The 15,053-nt window shown below is 42.8% G+C and overlaps 1 protein-coding gene across 2 annotated transcripts in view; it reads left to right on the top strand.

The window, feature by feature from the left end:
- zbtb16a (zinc finger and BTB domain containing 16a) overlaps positions 1 to 15,053 on the top strand; it is a 126,843-nt gene that overhangs the window by 38,329 nt on the left and 73,461 nt on the right. For both annotated transcript variants that reach the window (XM_061803920.1, XM_061803919.1), the window contains exon 3: positions 11,511 to 11,608. In XM_061803920.1, the coding sequence (XP_061659904.1) occupies positions 11,511 to 11,608 (98 nt within the window). The remainder of the gene's footprint in view (positions 1 to 11,510; positions 11,609 to 15,053) is intronic.

Here is a 15,053-nt window from a genome sequence, read left to right as displayed (position 1 = left end):
AATGTAAATTTAAAAGTTTAGCATCCCCTACAGAATGCACAGACGTATCTTTCATGACTTGATTGTATAAGTGATGCAACAAGCTGAAATGCAAATCTTCCATTTGCGGTGCTTACAATTTTACGACTCGGCAGATTTGAAGCTATTACCGTGTTTGACTTTAATTAACTTGACTTTTTTTTTTTTTTTTTTTCTTAACCGGCTTCATGTATAACAGATTTTGTTTTTAATTTGTTTTGTTTAATTTTCCTTTCATTCGGTAAAATCAAGGTTCTAAACAGCTTTTATACAAGTAAACTGATCAGCATTCTAATCAGTTACTGAAATATTTAGTTGCAAATGAGATTTTTAGAAACTTACAAAAGCGTCTCTGATTTTGCCTCTTCCATTTTTATTGACTGATTTCAGTTGTAATTGGTTAAAAAAAATGCACATCATTGTCATATTATCGAATGAAAGTTAATATGACAAAAATAATATACGTCCACTCTAAATAAACTTATTTTGTCTTCTACTGGTTACTTTTAGAATACTATCAAATTCAAGTCACAGTTCATTTTCATATAAACAAATTCAAGTCACATTTCATTTTCATATAAACATGTACTTTAAATAAATGAATAACACCGAACACAGTCTCCGTAAAATTACATCAGACAAATAAATGAGGGCAGGGTAGGGGAAAATCTGGACGCATACAAATACTTCGTTGCTGCATCTGTTTCCAACGGGGAGACGGCTTGTGAACGCGGAAGCGTACTCGGCTACACGTTAACTGAAATCCATCGATCTTTTCAGATGGTATTCAATACAAATACCAATATTTAAATAAATGACCCCCGGCTTTACACAAACCGGATTCATCTACTATGATTGAGGGGGAAAAAAAAGAGGACAGGGAGTCAGCTCCTCCTACGGGAAGCGTATTGCGGCCACACACACACGCACACCTCTAAACCTCTCAGCGACCGATCAAATGAGTCAGTTTGGCATTATAAATACTTCTTTGTAATGTGAGATTAAGAATACTTCCTACATGAAATGACTACACAGGCGCGTGTGTATTTGGTTGGGCACCATCCATCATGTTTAATTGCCGAAATCCATCAATCTTTTCTGGTCTTTTCAGCTGGTATTCCATAGAATGATCCCTTTGAATATCTGTCTCGTCTGTTGGGACAACCAACAGCACAACAGGTCTCTGGTATTGTCAATATTCTCCTCCGGTTCAATGTCTGCCACAATGTCGAGCGGCTCTGTTTGACCGGCAATATGGCGCCGTGAAAATAGTGACGTCACGTGCACGAGCCATAGTGGGGGGCTCGGGGGGGGGGATTCGACCCCCGAAGACAGCTTCCCTTCGCGACATGAAATTCCAAGACCAACAGTTGTCAATTTTTTAACAAGCAAGTGTCTGCTATAAAACAAAAATACTAAATGCTCCAAGTACCACGATTACGATCAACGTTAAAATACATACATAGTCTGTTCGGCCTAAAAGTTAAGAAAGTTTTTGTTCTATTTTTGTAAGACCCTATGAATACAGTTTAAACATTAACAATGTGCTTTCATTGGGGGGTGGGGAGGGACTACTTAATGATTCACTTAAAATCTTTTGCTTTGTTAAGTAAAGATTGTTCTGAAATAAATGTTTTAAAAAGTATGTATTGAACTTAAAAGTTAAATACAACTGAAGTGTACTCGGGCAATGATTCTTTTGAATCGGGATCAAAATTCTTAAAATCAAATTAAAACCCTGTTCTACCACGGATCGACATACCTATAAAAGCGAGCTTTTGCTTTCAAGCGCTATTTTTAAAGTCTTCTAGCGCTCTTTTTTTTCCGTCTTTCTTTCCCTCCCACCTTCTTTGACTCTTGTTTTGACATGGCGCCTTCAGGGAATCTCCTAAGACAAAAACTTTCCGCCAAGGTCGAAACTTTGATGCGTCGTCATTTTCATCTCACCTGCGCGCCGCAATCTGCATTTAGCACTGGTTTCCTCCGCCCCCACCTCGCCCCTCTGTTTTATTGATGTAACAGGTGCTTAGCGCGACAGACAGCGAGCAGTCAAAATAATGTCGTCTGCCTCCTCCCGTGTGTTTGGCTTTCAGGCTGCCAGCTAAACTTAGACATCTTTGAGGTTTTTCTGCCACTTGATGGAAGGTGATGCCGCTGCATAATGCATGAGGCGAGAGGGGAACACTTTTTTTTTTTTTTTTCTAGCTGCTTTTTATAGGTGCTCTGCTTCTAAACGCGCGCACACGCACACACATGCCGGAGCCTTTCGGATCAGCCCAAACGTGCAAAGTGGCAGCCTTGTCAAACAAAAAGAAATGTTCAAAACCTTGATTTGGATGGTGTGATGATTGAAGTCATTGAGGTTGGTCTTACAGATGTACCAAAAATATTTCATATTTTATATCATCTTACTTATTCACTTGCCAAAGTCTCTTTTTAAGGTCTCTGAATGGGAAAAATCCGGGCCTAAGCATGCATTTATTCACTTCCTCTTTATTTAACCACCCCCTATTGATGAAGAGCAACAGCGCTGATTATTGTATTAATCCTAGGAAGCTGGATGTATACATTATGCATCGCTCATGAATCAATGCAAAACATTTGAGATGTTTCGGGAATTTAACAGTAACTGTAGAATTTTTGTAGCTGTAAAATTTGGAGATTTAGTTTTTCCCCAGCCCCAAGGCTTCACCTACTGTTACTTGGTTCATTATTTAGGTAGTTTTTATTTGTCTGTAATTAATCATAGTAATAATTTCCAAACCATACAGAATGTTAGTGCTTTATAATATTAAATCTACTTAAAGAAGGGAGCACGGTGGACGACTGGTTAGAGTGTCTGCCTCACATTTCCGAGCACCCCCAGTGTGTACTTTGCATGTTACCTCCGTGGCTGCATGGCTACTTTTTTTTCTAGTGAGAAAATCCAGGGACCTTGGACCTGGGAGGTACTTGTCTGGTAGCTTTAATAAACCAATCTTGTATTTTTTTTTTTTTTTTTTTTTTGTCATCCATGTTTGAGCATCACAGTGTGTGGCTGGAATTTCTATGAGCAGCCATCCCACCCTCCCCAGGACTCCAGGGGTCCAGCATTTGGGGAGGTGGGATGCTGGTAAGCAATTGATGTGTACACGAGGGCTTGGGGCTGAACAGCGGCATTGCACCAGCCCGCCTGATGCGTTGTGATTGAGCACGGAGGTGCATAGGGGTAGCGTAATGGAATCGGGATAAAATGACAGAAAGGGAGACGTTTTTTTTTTTTTTTTTTAACCACCCGATTCTCCAGACAACCACAAAATGGAACCATGTAAATGTTTGAAACCGCGCTCGGTTTGTGTGTGTGTGTGTGTGTGTGGTGTGTGTGTGTGTGTGTGTGTGTGTGTGTGTGTGTGTGTGTGTTTGCAACAAATCAATGAGGTGTCACTGGTGTCCCCATTTGGTTTTTTCTTTACCATTAAATGTGTGCTATAATCGAGTTACATGCAGACGGGATTGTAAAGAAAAAAAAAATTGTTCTCCACTAATCCCAGTCCGTATGCTACCCTAAATGGACTGGGGGGGGGGGGGGAATGAAGTCCCTCCTCACATGTAATGGTGAAACCAATCATCTATAGTGAGCCATGTCGCAATCGGTTGCCAAGATGGGAAATGTATGATCTGTTCATTTTTTTGTCGGCCGTAGCATTAACGTTTTGTATGATCCGACACATATTTGTTGACCCAATCTTGCGATTATATCCAGGAGATTTGACTCCCTCGTTATCATGCTTGGTCACAGAATTATGTTCAAACTGTTAATACAGGAAAAATTTTAGGGGGGCCCTTGAATTCTCACAACGTTTGGTATATGAGGGAAGGCTCAGTCCCTATCTCCCACGCATCAGAGGAGTTTTCTCTATATTGTTTTCTTATGTCCTTCAAATTAATAATTGTCATGGTAGGATGTGTCAAAACCTCACATCTGTGCATGGATGCACCATTAGCATCTTTAGCAAATACGCAGATTTTCAGGGGAGTTACAAATTATTTCTGCATTATTTGCAATTAATATCGCCTAATACTTGCATAATCCTTTCTTTAACATGTTACAAATGTTATTTTGCTAACAATGGTCCCTGCAATCTAACATCAATCAAGCCTTCCATATTTTTTATTGCATATGTAAAAACTAGCTCCTCCAATCGCTATATCAATCATTTTAAGTCTTTAATGTAGCTAATGTGTATGTTTTTGGAATGTGAGGGACAGACATAGTACCCAGAGAAAACCCACACAACCCCAGAAATAGAACTGTAGGGGAGATACGCTAACTTGCTACTCTGGGTTCTTGCGTCGCTTTGCAAGCTAGCTAACTTCATTTTTGTCATCTGTTACTTCCATATTAATATTCAGTTTTCAAACTTTAAAGATGTTAGCTGAAGTCGTGAAGTCCAAATGATTTAAAATCATACATTTTTGTCTTAAATTGGCATATTTAGTGAGCCAATTTTAAGCTTGAAAATTAAAAAAAAAAAAGGTGTTTGGATTTGTAGGCCTTTTTTTTTTTTTTTTTTTTTTGAGCATGGTGAGAAAAAGAAGTGAATTTTCTTTCAGACCCGTACGGGATGCTAAAATCCCTAAAGCATGAGCTCCATTCCCCTTCCTTTCCCGCCGCAATTATCCTTTCTTTTTCTTCACGGCCAAAGAATGAATTAACAAACACGTCGCCCAGTAGCAGCAGCCTTACTTCAATTTACCGCCTCTTATCAATTGGCCCCCTTTTATCTTTGTGTTTTCCTCTTCTCTCCATCTTAAGCCGCACATCCCTCTGTTTTTTTTCCTCCGCCGCAGCTTTTTATTTACGAGCGTCGTTCCAGGTAGTTTTATCGCTGCCTTCAAGGAAGTGCTGGATGCAGGAGAAAAATAAGAGGATGGACGAAAGATAGAGAGGAACGCTTTCAAGGCTGCGGCGGGAACAAAAATGGTTTTGCGGTCTCTTCCAAGTACGTGGTTTTTCCTGGCCCAAATTTATGCATACCATTATAAGCACACATGCGCAAACGATTTTTTTTCCTTTGAAGTATTAGCATGTATTGTTTTCTTTTCATACTATGATTAGCCACCACTCCACAATTACAGTAAATCTGGCCCTGTTTAATGAAAATGTTTCACAGCCAAAGGCAGATTCAACCTTCTTCCTCTTCTTCTTTTCCTTTCGGCTTGTCCTGTTAGGGTTCGCCACAGCGTGTCATCTTTTTCCACATAAGCCTATCTCGTGCACCTTCCTCTCTAACACTCACAGTCTTCATGTCCTCCCTCACAAAATCCATCAACCCTTTCTTTGGTCTTCCTCTCGCTCTTTTCCCTGACAGCTCCATCCTCATCACTCCTCTACTGTCTCTCCTCCAAATGTCTCCAAACCATTGAAGTCTGCTCTCTCTAACCTTGTCTCCAAAACATCAAACTTTGGCTGTCCCTCTAATGAGCTAATTTCTAATCCTATCCAACCTGTTCACTCCAAGCGAGAACCTCAACATCTGCGTTTCTGCTACCTCGAGTTCTCTTCAGTGCCACAGTCTCTATTCCGTACATCATGGCCGGCCTCACCACTGTTTTATAGACTTTGCCTTTCATCCTAGTGGAGACTCTTCTGTCACATAACACACCAGACACCTTCCGCCAACTGTTCCACCCCGCTCGGACCCGTTTCTTCACTTCTTTACCACACTCTCCATGGCTCTGGATTGTTGACCCCAAGTATTTGAAGTCGTCCACCCTCACCATCTCTTCTCCACGGAGCTTCACTCTTCCTCCTCCGTCCCTCACATTCATGCACATATATTTTGTTTTACTTTGGCTAATCTTCATTCCTCTCCTTTCCAGTGCGTGCCTCCATCTTTGTAACTGTTCCTCTGCCTGCTCCCTGCTTTCACTCCAGATCACAATATCATCTGCAAACACCATAGTCCAAGGGAAATCCAGTCTAACTTCGTCTGTCAGCCTTTCCATTACTACTGCAAACAGGAAGGGGCTCAGCGCGGATCCCTTATGCAGTCCCACCTCCTCCTTAAATTCTTCTGACACACCTGCAGCACATCTACCTACAGTATAATTGTAATGTCACGTAATGATTTTTGTATCTGCATATTTGCATGCCATCTTCTAGGGGTTTGGCTCCCGCTCTAATATGACGAATTGTGAGCACGGGTACTAGAATTTATTTCTCTGAGTGTAGTGGTGATAAATGCGACCAGACAAGTCCACCGGCAAAATCGGCAAGACAGGCAAAAAAAAAAGAAAAAAAAAAGGAAATAAATGAAAATAAAAATTACATGGAGCGGCAAGCTTTTATAACTGAATAATGGAATTCGCATTTCAAGCATGGGGGTGTTTGTTTTACGAGGAGGTGATTAGCATATGTTTTGTTGATATAAATTTCAAATTTACGGCGCTTGTCAAAAGTGACTGTCGGACAAAGTCGATTATTAAGCCGGCAAATGGCCTGAGAGAGGTTTATGTGAACTTCCTTAATGGCTGCAGTCAGTCTGTTTCGAATCACTTTGCACACACACAAACACTAATCATGTATTTCAGACGCGCGACATGAAAGCCCGCACTTAGGAAAGAGGCTCGCGCGTGTGTATTTCTCTGAGCGGAATCATGAGCTGTGACAATTTAGTATCCTTTTACATCTCGTTAAACCTTGCCGCGGTGATCAATTGTGTGACGCTGCAATAGATGATGCGCTCCGCTAAAAAGCGCCAGTCTGTAAGTGTATATAAAATGCTTGTTAAAAGTTCGTCAAGTGTGTGCAGTTGGAGTAATTTATTGATGTTTTTCCCCAGCGCTGTATGGCCTCAACTTGATGCGGTTGGTTTTTCACTTGAAAATACTACGACAGTCAACAACGACAACCATATTGAATGCATTAGTGTCTACCACGCAACCAAACGACAACAATGTACTGAACATTTTGTCCTTTGGTTTTGGTTGCGGTAAAGCATCAAAAGCGAGGAGAGTCATCCTCAAACTTGTATGCTCGAGGAGACTAAGGGCAACAAAGTGGAGACTGTGGCGTAGCGTGCCAGCAACAGGGCAATTTGTCATTTTTACCTCTGCATCCACATACTGGAAATAGTCCCTGGTAGTCAGGTCTCAATAGCGAGTAGAGCCATACCAGGACCTATGTGGGCTTGAGCACATATAAAATAATCAGAAAAGGGCCAGCTCAACACGGTCAGGGAATATAGTATGCTCCCTTACCAAAATTAAGTATAAAAAGGGTATTTACTTCTCACGAGTTCTTCCTGATGGAAATTATTACGTCTAAAAAAGAGCTACAGGTTTAACTTGAGCTACCAATGTCATTTCTACCACCTAGCGTTCATCCTAAAATCCGATTGTCAGTGACTACATATAGTGCCTTATACTATCTGCTTTTACCTCGGAGAAATAGTCATTAACATTTACGGATTTGAACAGAGAGAAACTATTCAGGAAGGGGGGCAATTCATAAAAGTAAATGTACAACAAAAAACTAAATCCGATCGACATCGAGGAGTCGGCTCCTTGACTCCAGCTTGCTAAGCGATCATCCAGTTCAAATAAAACTGCTTCTCTTTGGGAAACAAAGTTTTTTTTTTTTTTTTTTTACTGATATTTGAGTTTACGTACAGTACCTATTAAATAACGCCATTGTACATCAAAAGTTGGATACTGTCACATCTGAAAACTAAATGCTAAATAGATTGTCCCAGACTGTTACCAGTTTATCAAGCCTCGAATATCGTAGTGTTTCAGTAAGCCATTGCTATTTATGCACAATACACTCACACATACACACACACATCCACACGCACCACATTGATGTTGAGGCTGCATGGCATGGTTCCCAATTGGAGTGGCCTTAATAAGACCATCCATACCTTATCAGTTCTCTGTCTGGGCGACACAATAGTCAGATTGAGGGGCGACACAAAAGCCCTTTGAAAAGGCTTTGTGCCGCTGTGTGTGTTGCGCTTTACCGCTTAAGTGTGTTTTTCTCTTATCTTGGCGAAAGTGTGTACTTCACCTATGATCCTTAACAGGAGGAGAAAAAAGACGTCCTTTGTCCACCATCTTTTGTCCACCATGTTGCTTGTTGGCGAATCCGTGTCGTTCCGACGGACATTTTGTCAGGGAATCGCAGTCATTTGGTTTCAATTCATCTTAAGTCTGTGCCCGCCATCGGGCTCATTTGAAGATGGATGGACGGACTCCACTGGAGTTGGGGTTTACCTTTTTAAAGCCATCCACCCCTTTCGCCATCCCGACAGAGTTGGCTCACCCCCCTCGTGATTTTGAGCTACAAATCTTGGAGGGATTGGTGAAATGTAAGCATTTTATATCATGAAGCAAATTAAATTTCCGCACCCCCAGTTTAGGAAGACCAGTTTTAAATGGAACTAAATGAAAATCATCATACACTGACCACGAGTACTATTTTAGTTCCTGTCTCTTTAAAGCCTCCTTCGCTCTTCCATCGGATTGGCTTTACCTTGGCAGATAATCATAATAATTCTTTCCAACATTGCAAACAAGAGAGAGAAGAACAGGGCATGCCATGTGGTAAACAACAAGAAAAATCTGTGAAAAACGGATATTCCGACAGCTCATTTGACCCAAAATATTCCAGCAAGTAAGTCTGCAGTTTTCACTAACTAAGATTATTATTCGATACCATGTTCAACAGAATACTGTATCCAGAGTAGTCGGACTACAGTTTGATTCCAGTCGGAATTTTTACCACTGCCATGCGACATTAATAGTTTTCTCTTTATCTGTTATGCTAACAATTTTTGCGTGACCCCCATTAAGTTTTGGTGATTTTCTGAAGGGGATGGAGGGGGGGGGGGTTGAGGATTGTTTGACATTGGCTGAGGTTTATGCTCAACTGAGTCATTTCCTAGTTTGTCACAGCTGTTTTTATTTTCCGACTGAGTTCCATTTCAGCAATGGCAATTAACATGGATTTTTATTTTGTCTAAAGGTGACATAGTCGAACTAATGCTGTAGTAAAGTCACAATTACAGTACCTAGACCATACATATATTAAAGAGGCCAAGAAAAACAATAAATTGGGTGCAAACTGACCCGCCTTCTTATGCTGCACGACACTGAATTTTTACACTACTGCACAAACTATCCATTTGTAGTCTTTAAACTGTTTATGGCGTCATTCTCATAAAGAAAAAAGCTCTCATATAGCTACTGAATTTGCCCCATTCTACTTTTCAGGACCCAGGTATGGTAACTGAAGAGCTAACCTACCACCACCACTATTTGTTTGGGGAGAATTTTCACATTTGTGTAGAAATGAGAAGCATGTAAAACCCAACATAAAATTGAAGGATTTGATGGTTGTGTTTCTTGATTACAGCAAGTACTCTTGTGCTGTATAGCATCGCAAAGACCTGCCAGCAGTTCTCATTCTGAACGGTCCTACGGCTGATGAAGTGAAGTGAAAACGTTGCCTGTGTTGTTGCATTAACATTGGAGGAAATGACTTCCAGTACGGGGATGGAAGCTTGTGCGTAGCCTGACGGGATAAGGTCACGCACCTTTACAATGTAGCCAAGCCTCGCTTGATTGTTATTGATTCGTCCAATTACATGTATGACCGGAAACTGCCCGGATACGACAATTCCAGTTCCTCTCGTCCTTTTTCCCTGAGCATTGTCAAGGCCGGAACATTGCACTGTAATTGCACATTTTATTCCAAAGGCGCCAAACACAGAATAGTGGTTCCTTAGCTGTGACTTTCATGAAGCAGCGCAACCATTTGCATTCGATGCGTGACATCAATCAGTCCTGTTTTTGGGGGTGGGGGGAGGGGGGGGGGGTTAGAGAGGCATCGCCACCGTCTGCTTCAGCTTCGCTGAGAGCAGCCGAGATGGATGGCTGTCATCTCCTCGCTCGAGTTGAGTGAATCCCTTGTCAAGGGCATTGTTTTTCCCTGAGAATTTGCTCGGCTGATCGCTCAGCGAAGGTGACTGCAAATTCATTTTTATTTGACATTTGTTGACATTTTGTCTTCCCTGGCCTACCAAATGGGCTCACCGGCCACAGCTGGTAGACGTGCGCATTCCAATGAGATCAGGTAGAAGACCTGTATCCAAAATGCTAAAATGATCAACATGAAATCCCAAAATTCCATTGAAAGAGGAGCTGACTGATAATCAAGAGGTATCCGCCCCCAATCGAGAATCGTCTGGCATAGTATCAAACCTGTGAGAAGCACTTTAAAAACTACATTACTTCATGGTAGCTTCTGTTAAATTATCCCCTCTCACCCCCTGTTGTCCTTTTGGGAAAAAGTGTTGCAAGAGCAGGATTTGTGTTAACCTCACAAAAATGTGGGTTGAACTTCAAATTTTCCAACTTTTGGGTGTTTGAACTTCAACGTATGACACACGATGAATATTGCCAAGTTCCTCTGATTTATATTTTTGCCCCTCGTATGTAGTTTGTTAGATTTCCGCATCGTTCACAAGTGAAGCTTAGTGATCAGACTTTGGTATCGTTTAGCTTAAAGGATCAAGCTTTGAACGTGGCGACTGCGCCAATAATCAAAGCTGTGTGTGTGTGTGTGTGGTGTGTGTGTGTGTGTGTGTGTGTGGTGTGTGTGTGTGTGTGTGTTGTGTGTGTGTGCGTGCGTGTGCGTGTGCGTGTGCGTGTGCGTGCGTGCGTGCGTGCGTGCGGCGTGCGTGCGTGCGTGCGTGCGTGCGTGCGTTGCGTGCGTGCGTGCGGCGTGCGTGCGTGCGTGCGTGCGTGCGTGCGTGCGTGCGTGCGTGCGTGCGTGCGTGCGTGCGTGCGTGCGTGCGTGCGTGCGTGCGTGCGTGCGTGCGTACGTACACCTTTTTCAGGCGAGGTGTTTGAAGATCTCTCCGGGCTCAAGGCGACTGCAGCGGCTGTGTGGCAATTCGTGTCACCTTAATTGCTTTAGAGCACTTTCAGATATCTCTCAAGAGTTTTACTGGCTTTGTTCCAAGCCCAAGGCTCTTTGAGTATTTCGTAACGGAGCCCCCTTTGGCGAAGGCCAGACTGTGTGTTGTCACGTTATTTAGTTAGCTAACCTTCAAGGCCTCCTCGGCCCCCTACAATCAAATATTGACCCCTCGTCTTGCCCAACCTCGTGACCTTAAGACTGTTACAGCTTAACGTCGGCTATCGGATTCCTCTCGCAAGTGTCGAGAGTGCTAATCAAAAAGTGGCCCGTAAATGCTTGGAGAAGTGTTGAATAAATCTTTCTGTTTGCCTTTATGGCTCCTTTGCCATCTGCAGCTCGTTGGATGCAGGGAGTTAATAACGCCTGCTGTTATTTACAATGTGCATTCGTGGTCGGGGGGCTCACTGCGAGAAGGCTGGCGTGATGGCGAATTGCGAACCGGATGCGCCTGTCGAATCATCCCGTGTCGCTCGAGGTCCTGATTGTAATTTTTGTTTTTTTTTTTTTCACTCTGGTCGGTCCACAGGAAGATGCACAGCGGAATGAAGACCTATGGATGCGAGCTGTGCGGGAAGAGCTTTCTGGACAGCCTGCGTCTACGCATGCATCTGCTGTCTCATTCAGGTGAGCAAATCAAACCAAGCTCCGGTCGTTACTTGGTAACCGGCCTGCTTTGTCTCACTTAGACAACTCCCCCTGACTGTGTAGAACTTTCAACCGGTTTGTCTATGAAATGGCCCGAGGAGCTCTTGGAAGTGTAACCCAAGACATGCCTGTGAATCGTCACCCGTTCAGACGTCACGGTTTTATGACATTTATTGCCCTTAAAGACAAGTACGAACAAAGAACATGACAATCATTTCTGTACCACCATCCCGTTCTGATACTGCAGCTTTAAATTCAGAAGTCGTATGGGGGAAAGGTTTGGTACTGTTTCGGATGTTTGAGTTTGATCTGATGCGTTGAGCATTTTCTATCGCGCTCGTCCCCATTAGGGTTGCAGGTGAACTATATAGTCCATCACAGCTGACATTGAAGTGAGGAGCAGTGTACACCCTGGACTGCTTGTCTGTTAATTGCAGGCCATTTTTTTTCCTGTTTCATTTGTAAAACCTCCCTGAGTGAAGCTTATCTTGTTTTATTTAGTTTATCCGTCGTGTTCCGATAGCGGGACGGTTTGCCCGTGAAGGCTGAAGTTCAGCACACTGCTGTCTGTCGAGGGAAGAATTGTAGCCTTTCGGCGATTGTTTTCCCATTGCTATGATATCACGCTGCGTGTCTAGCTAGCCCCAAACTGAACTGTATCATGGGGAAACGAAGTCAACTGGAGAACTCTGTGGAAACATTGCAAAAGTTGCCATTTGGCATCCTTAGCTGACTGTGTCCACTTGTCAGTTTGATTTTTTTTTTTTTTTTTTTTTTTTTTTTGGTATGCGAGTTTTCATTGCACTGTATCGTAATATTATTTGGTATATAACTAACCTAAGCAAATGCAGTAGTAAAGTCATGAGAATTTTTGTATATAGTTATCTGATAAACCCCATACATCTAAAACGGTCCAATGAGTAACTGAGAAAGCTTCGTTGTGCGTTGTAATCGTGTATTATTCTGGTTGAAATTTTATGCATTGTGAAGCGAGGACCCCATGCTGATAATCATAATTTGCTGATCTGATCAATGACAAGCACAAGTTCAACTCCCGACATCGAAGAGGCCTTTCAGATTTAAATTGTCCTCTTTCATTTCGTCGTCATTTTGGTGGATTTCATCACGCGCTTTTTAACATCTCGGAGAAAAGGAGAACGATACTTCGTACTTGCCATCATCACATGGGTTTCTACCTCTGATCACATACTGCGAGGAGAATGCGACCAGCGTATTTTTGGTAGAAGTGCACAAACTTTTTTTTTTTTTTTAGCGAGCGACAACCTACGCCACGCTGCTTCTGAGGTACTTTATCTGCTGATGAAAAAGGCGAGAGGAGCGCTTGTGCTGCAGACAGGCGACGGTTAGGGAAGAGACAGCGCCGTGGCAAAGATTGTTTGATAGTTTTTCTTGTACACTTCTCTCTCTATCTCTCCCTCTCTCCCCCCTTCTCTCTCTCTCTCTCTCTCTCTCTCTCTCTCTCTCTCACTTTCTTCCGCCTCCACCGTTTTCTGACTTTCAAGGCTTTTCTCCATCTGACAAGGCGTCTCCATTTTTACTTTGTGTGTAATGATGACACTTCGCCGAGTCCCAAATGCCGCCGCCATCATCATCCTTCAAGCTCGCTTCACAGCCGACAGAATATCAGAGAGATGGAGAGAGAGGGAGCAGAATAGCTCTTTGGTATGCGACGCGTGTTGTGGTTGTTTCACCAGCAACACCACGGCTGTCTGCCCCCTCCCCTCCAGTCTCTCTCTACCACTGTCTCTCTCTTTGTGTCTGTCTCAGTCTGTCTGTCTGTCTGTCTGTCTGTCTTAATCTTCTTGGTTTTCTGTCTGGCTATGCGTAGACTACCTGCCTGCTTGTCTTACGGCATATGCCTTTCTAGCTGCCTATTTTGTTGCCCGTCTCCCTGCTTACCAAACTCGGAACCTGTCTTTCTGTCGAAGTACCCGTTTGCTTGTTCTTCCCTACCCAACCTTCCTGTCGTCCTATCTCTTTGGCTATTTGTCTCTCCGCTTAGCTTAATAAGCAACCGACCTGTCGGTTGCCATAGACCCTAACCTGATCTACACTACAAGTCTAAAGTTTTGAACACGGGATCGCTTTCGATAGGACAAGCAAGTGGTTTGCAACTTTTGCATTGCACCTGTCTGCCAGTCCTTTCTGCCATTCAGTAACTCACAATGTGCAAGATTTCATTTCAGGTGCACCTTATGTAAATATCTGCTCAATCGGTGTTTCTGTAATGCCTATTTATTTTACTTTTCATTTTTGACCTTGATTGTTTTATCGTTATTAGAGTTTTCTATACTATCTATGTACTGAATGATCTGCACTTTTTTTTTTTTTTTTTTGTTCCACCTGTTGCAATTACAATAGATCTCTGAATCCTATGTCTATCTTGCCCATTTAGTTGCCTGTCTCGCTGCTTCCTGAACGAGCTCCCTGACTTTCTGACTCCTTACGGGTCCACCTGCCTACCCATCATTCTACCAGTTGCGTTACCCGTCTATCTGTCAATTCTTCCTACCCAGTTCCATAGCTGCCTGTCTGTCTGTCTGTCTTGACAATTTTGCTATCGCCTTCTTCCCCCCCCCCCCAACATGCCGATCTGTCCGTCTGCCCATTTGGTAGCCCTACTTGTCTGCCTCCCTGTTTCTGTCTAGCTTCTCTTCGGTCTTTCTCCCTACCTGCTTGCAGATTTTTCTGTCCCTCTATCGTTATTGTCTTTCCATTTGATTCAGTTTTTCCATACCGATTTTTCTGTCCATCCTCGCCTGGCTTCCTACTCACATGCTCATCAGTGTAACTGTTTTGTTTTGTCCATTTGTATTCCAACCTACTAGTCTCTCTGCGTACCTGTCTCGTTGCCTGTGACTATTTATCTGCCCGCCTGTCTGTCAGCCGGTCTGTTTTCCAGCCCAGCTACCTATCTATTAGTCTGCGTTTGTGTGCACATGCTTGTAGACTTTTGGCCGGTGTCCCGTCTGGGCTGGGTGCCACCACTGAGGGAGGGTACAGTATGTACAGTACAGTCGGTCTACAGTGTGCCAGCTTGTTTTTATTTCATTTTATTTCATCCCTCCCCTCATGTTATGTTTGTTCTTGCAATGTTATTAAGTTAAAACATCCACCTCAGAGCTAAAGTCTGCATCTTTTCAGGGTAATAATTTTCTGTTATGTTGTTGGAGAGCTTACAAAATGCCTCCACTTGTTGATGAGATTAAGTCACCCACTGATCATATCATCATCTTGTATATTGTCAGAACTTTATTTGATTCGGTTCAAGTACCTGCCAACATTTCATTCATTCTGCTTGTATTGATAGAATAAAAAAAAAACGTTCTAGTCTTCAGTCTTTAGTTTCCATTGCACTGTCACTGATGGTTAGTTAGCGCCACCAAAACGTTCCAAATTTTCC

The sequence above is a fragment of the Syngnathoides biaculeatus genome, chromosome 18 (assembly GCF_019802595.1).
Source record: "Syngnathoides biaculeatus isolate LvHL_M chromosome 18, ASM1980259v1, whole genome shotgun sequence".
In the NCBI taxonomy this organism is placed as follows: Eukaryota; Metazoa; Chordata; class Actinopteri; order Syngnathiformes; family Syngnathidae; genus Syngnathoides; species Syngnathoides biaculeatus.
The sequence above is the reverse complement of the archived record's forward strand: the minus strand, read 5'-3'. Positions and strand labels throughout refer to the sequence as shown.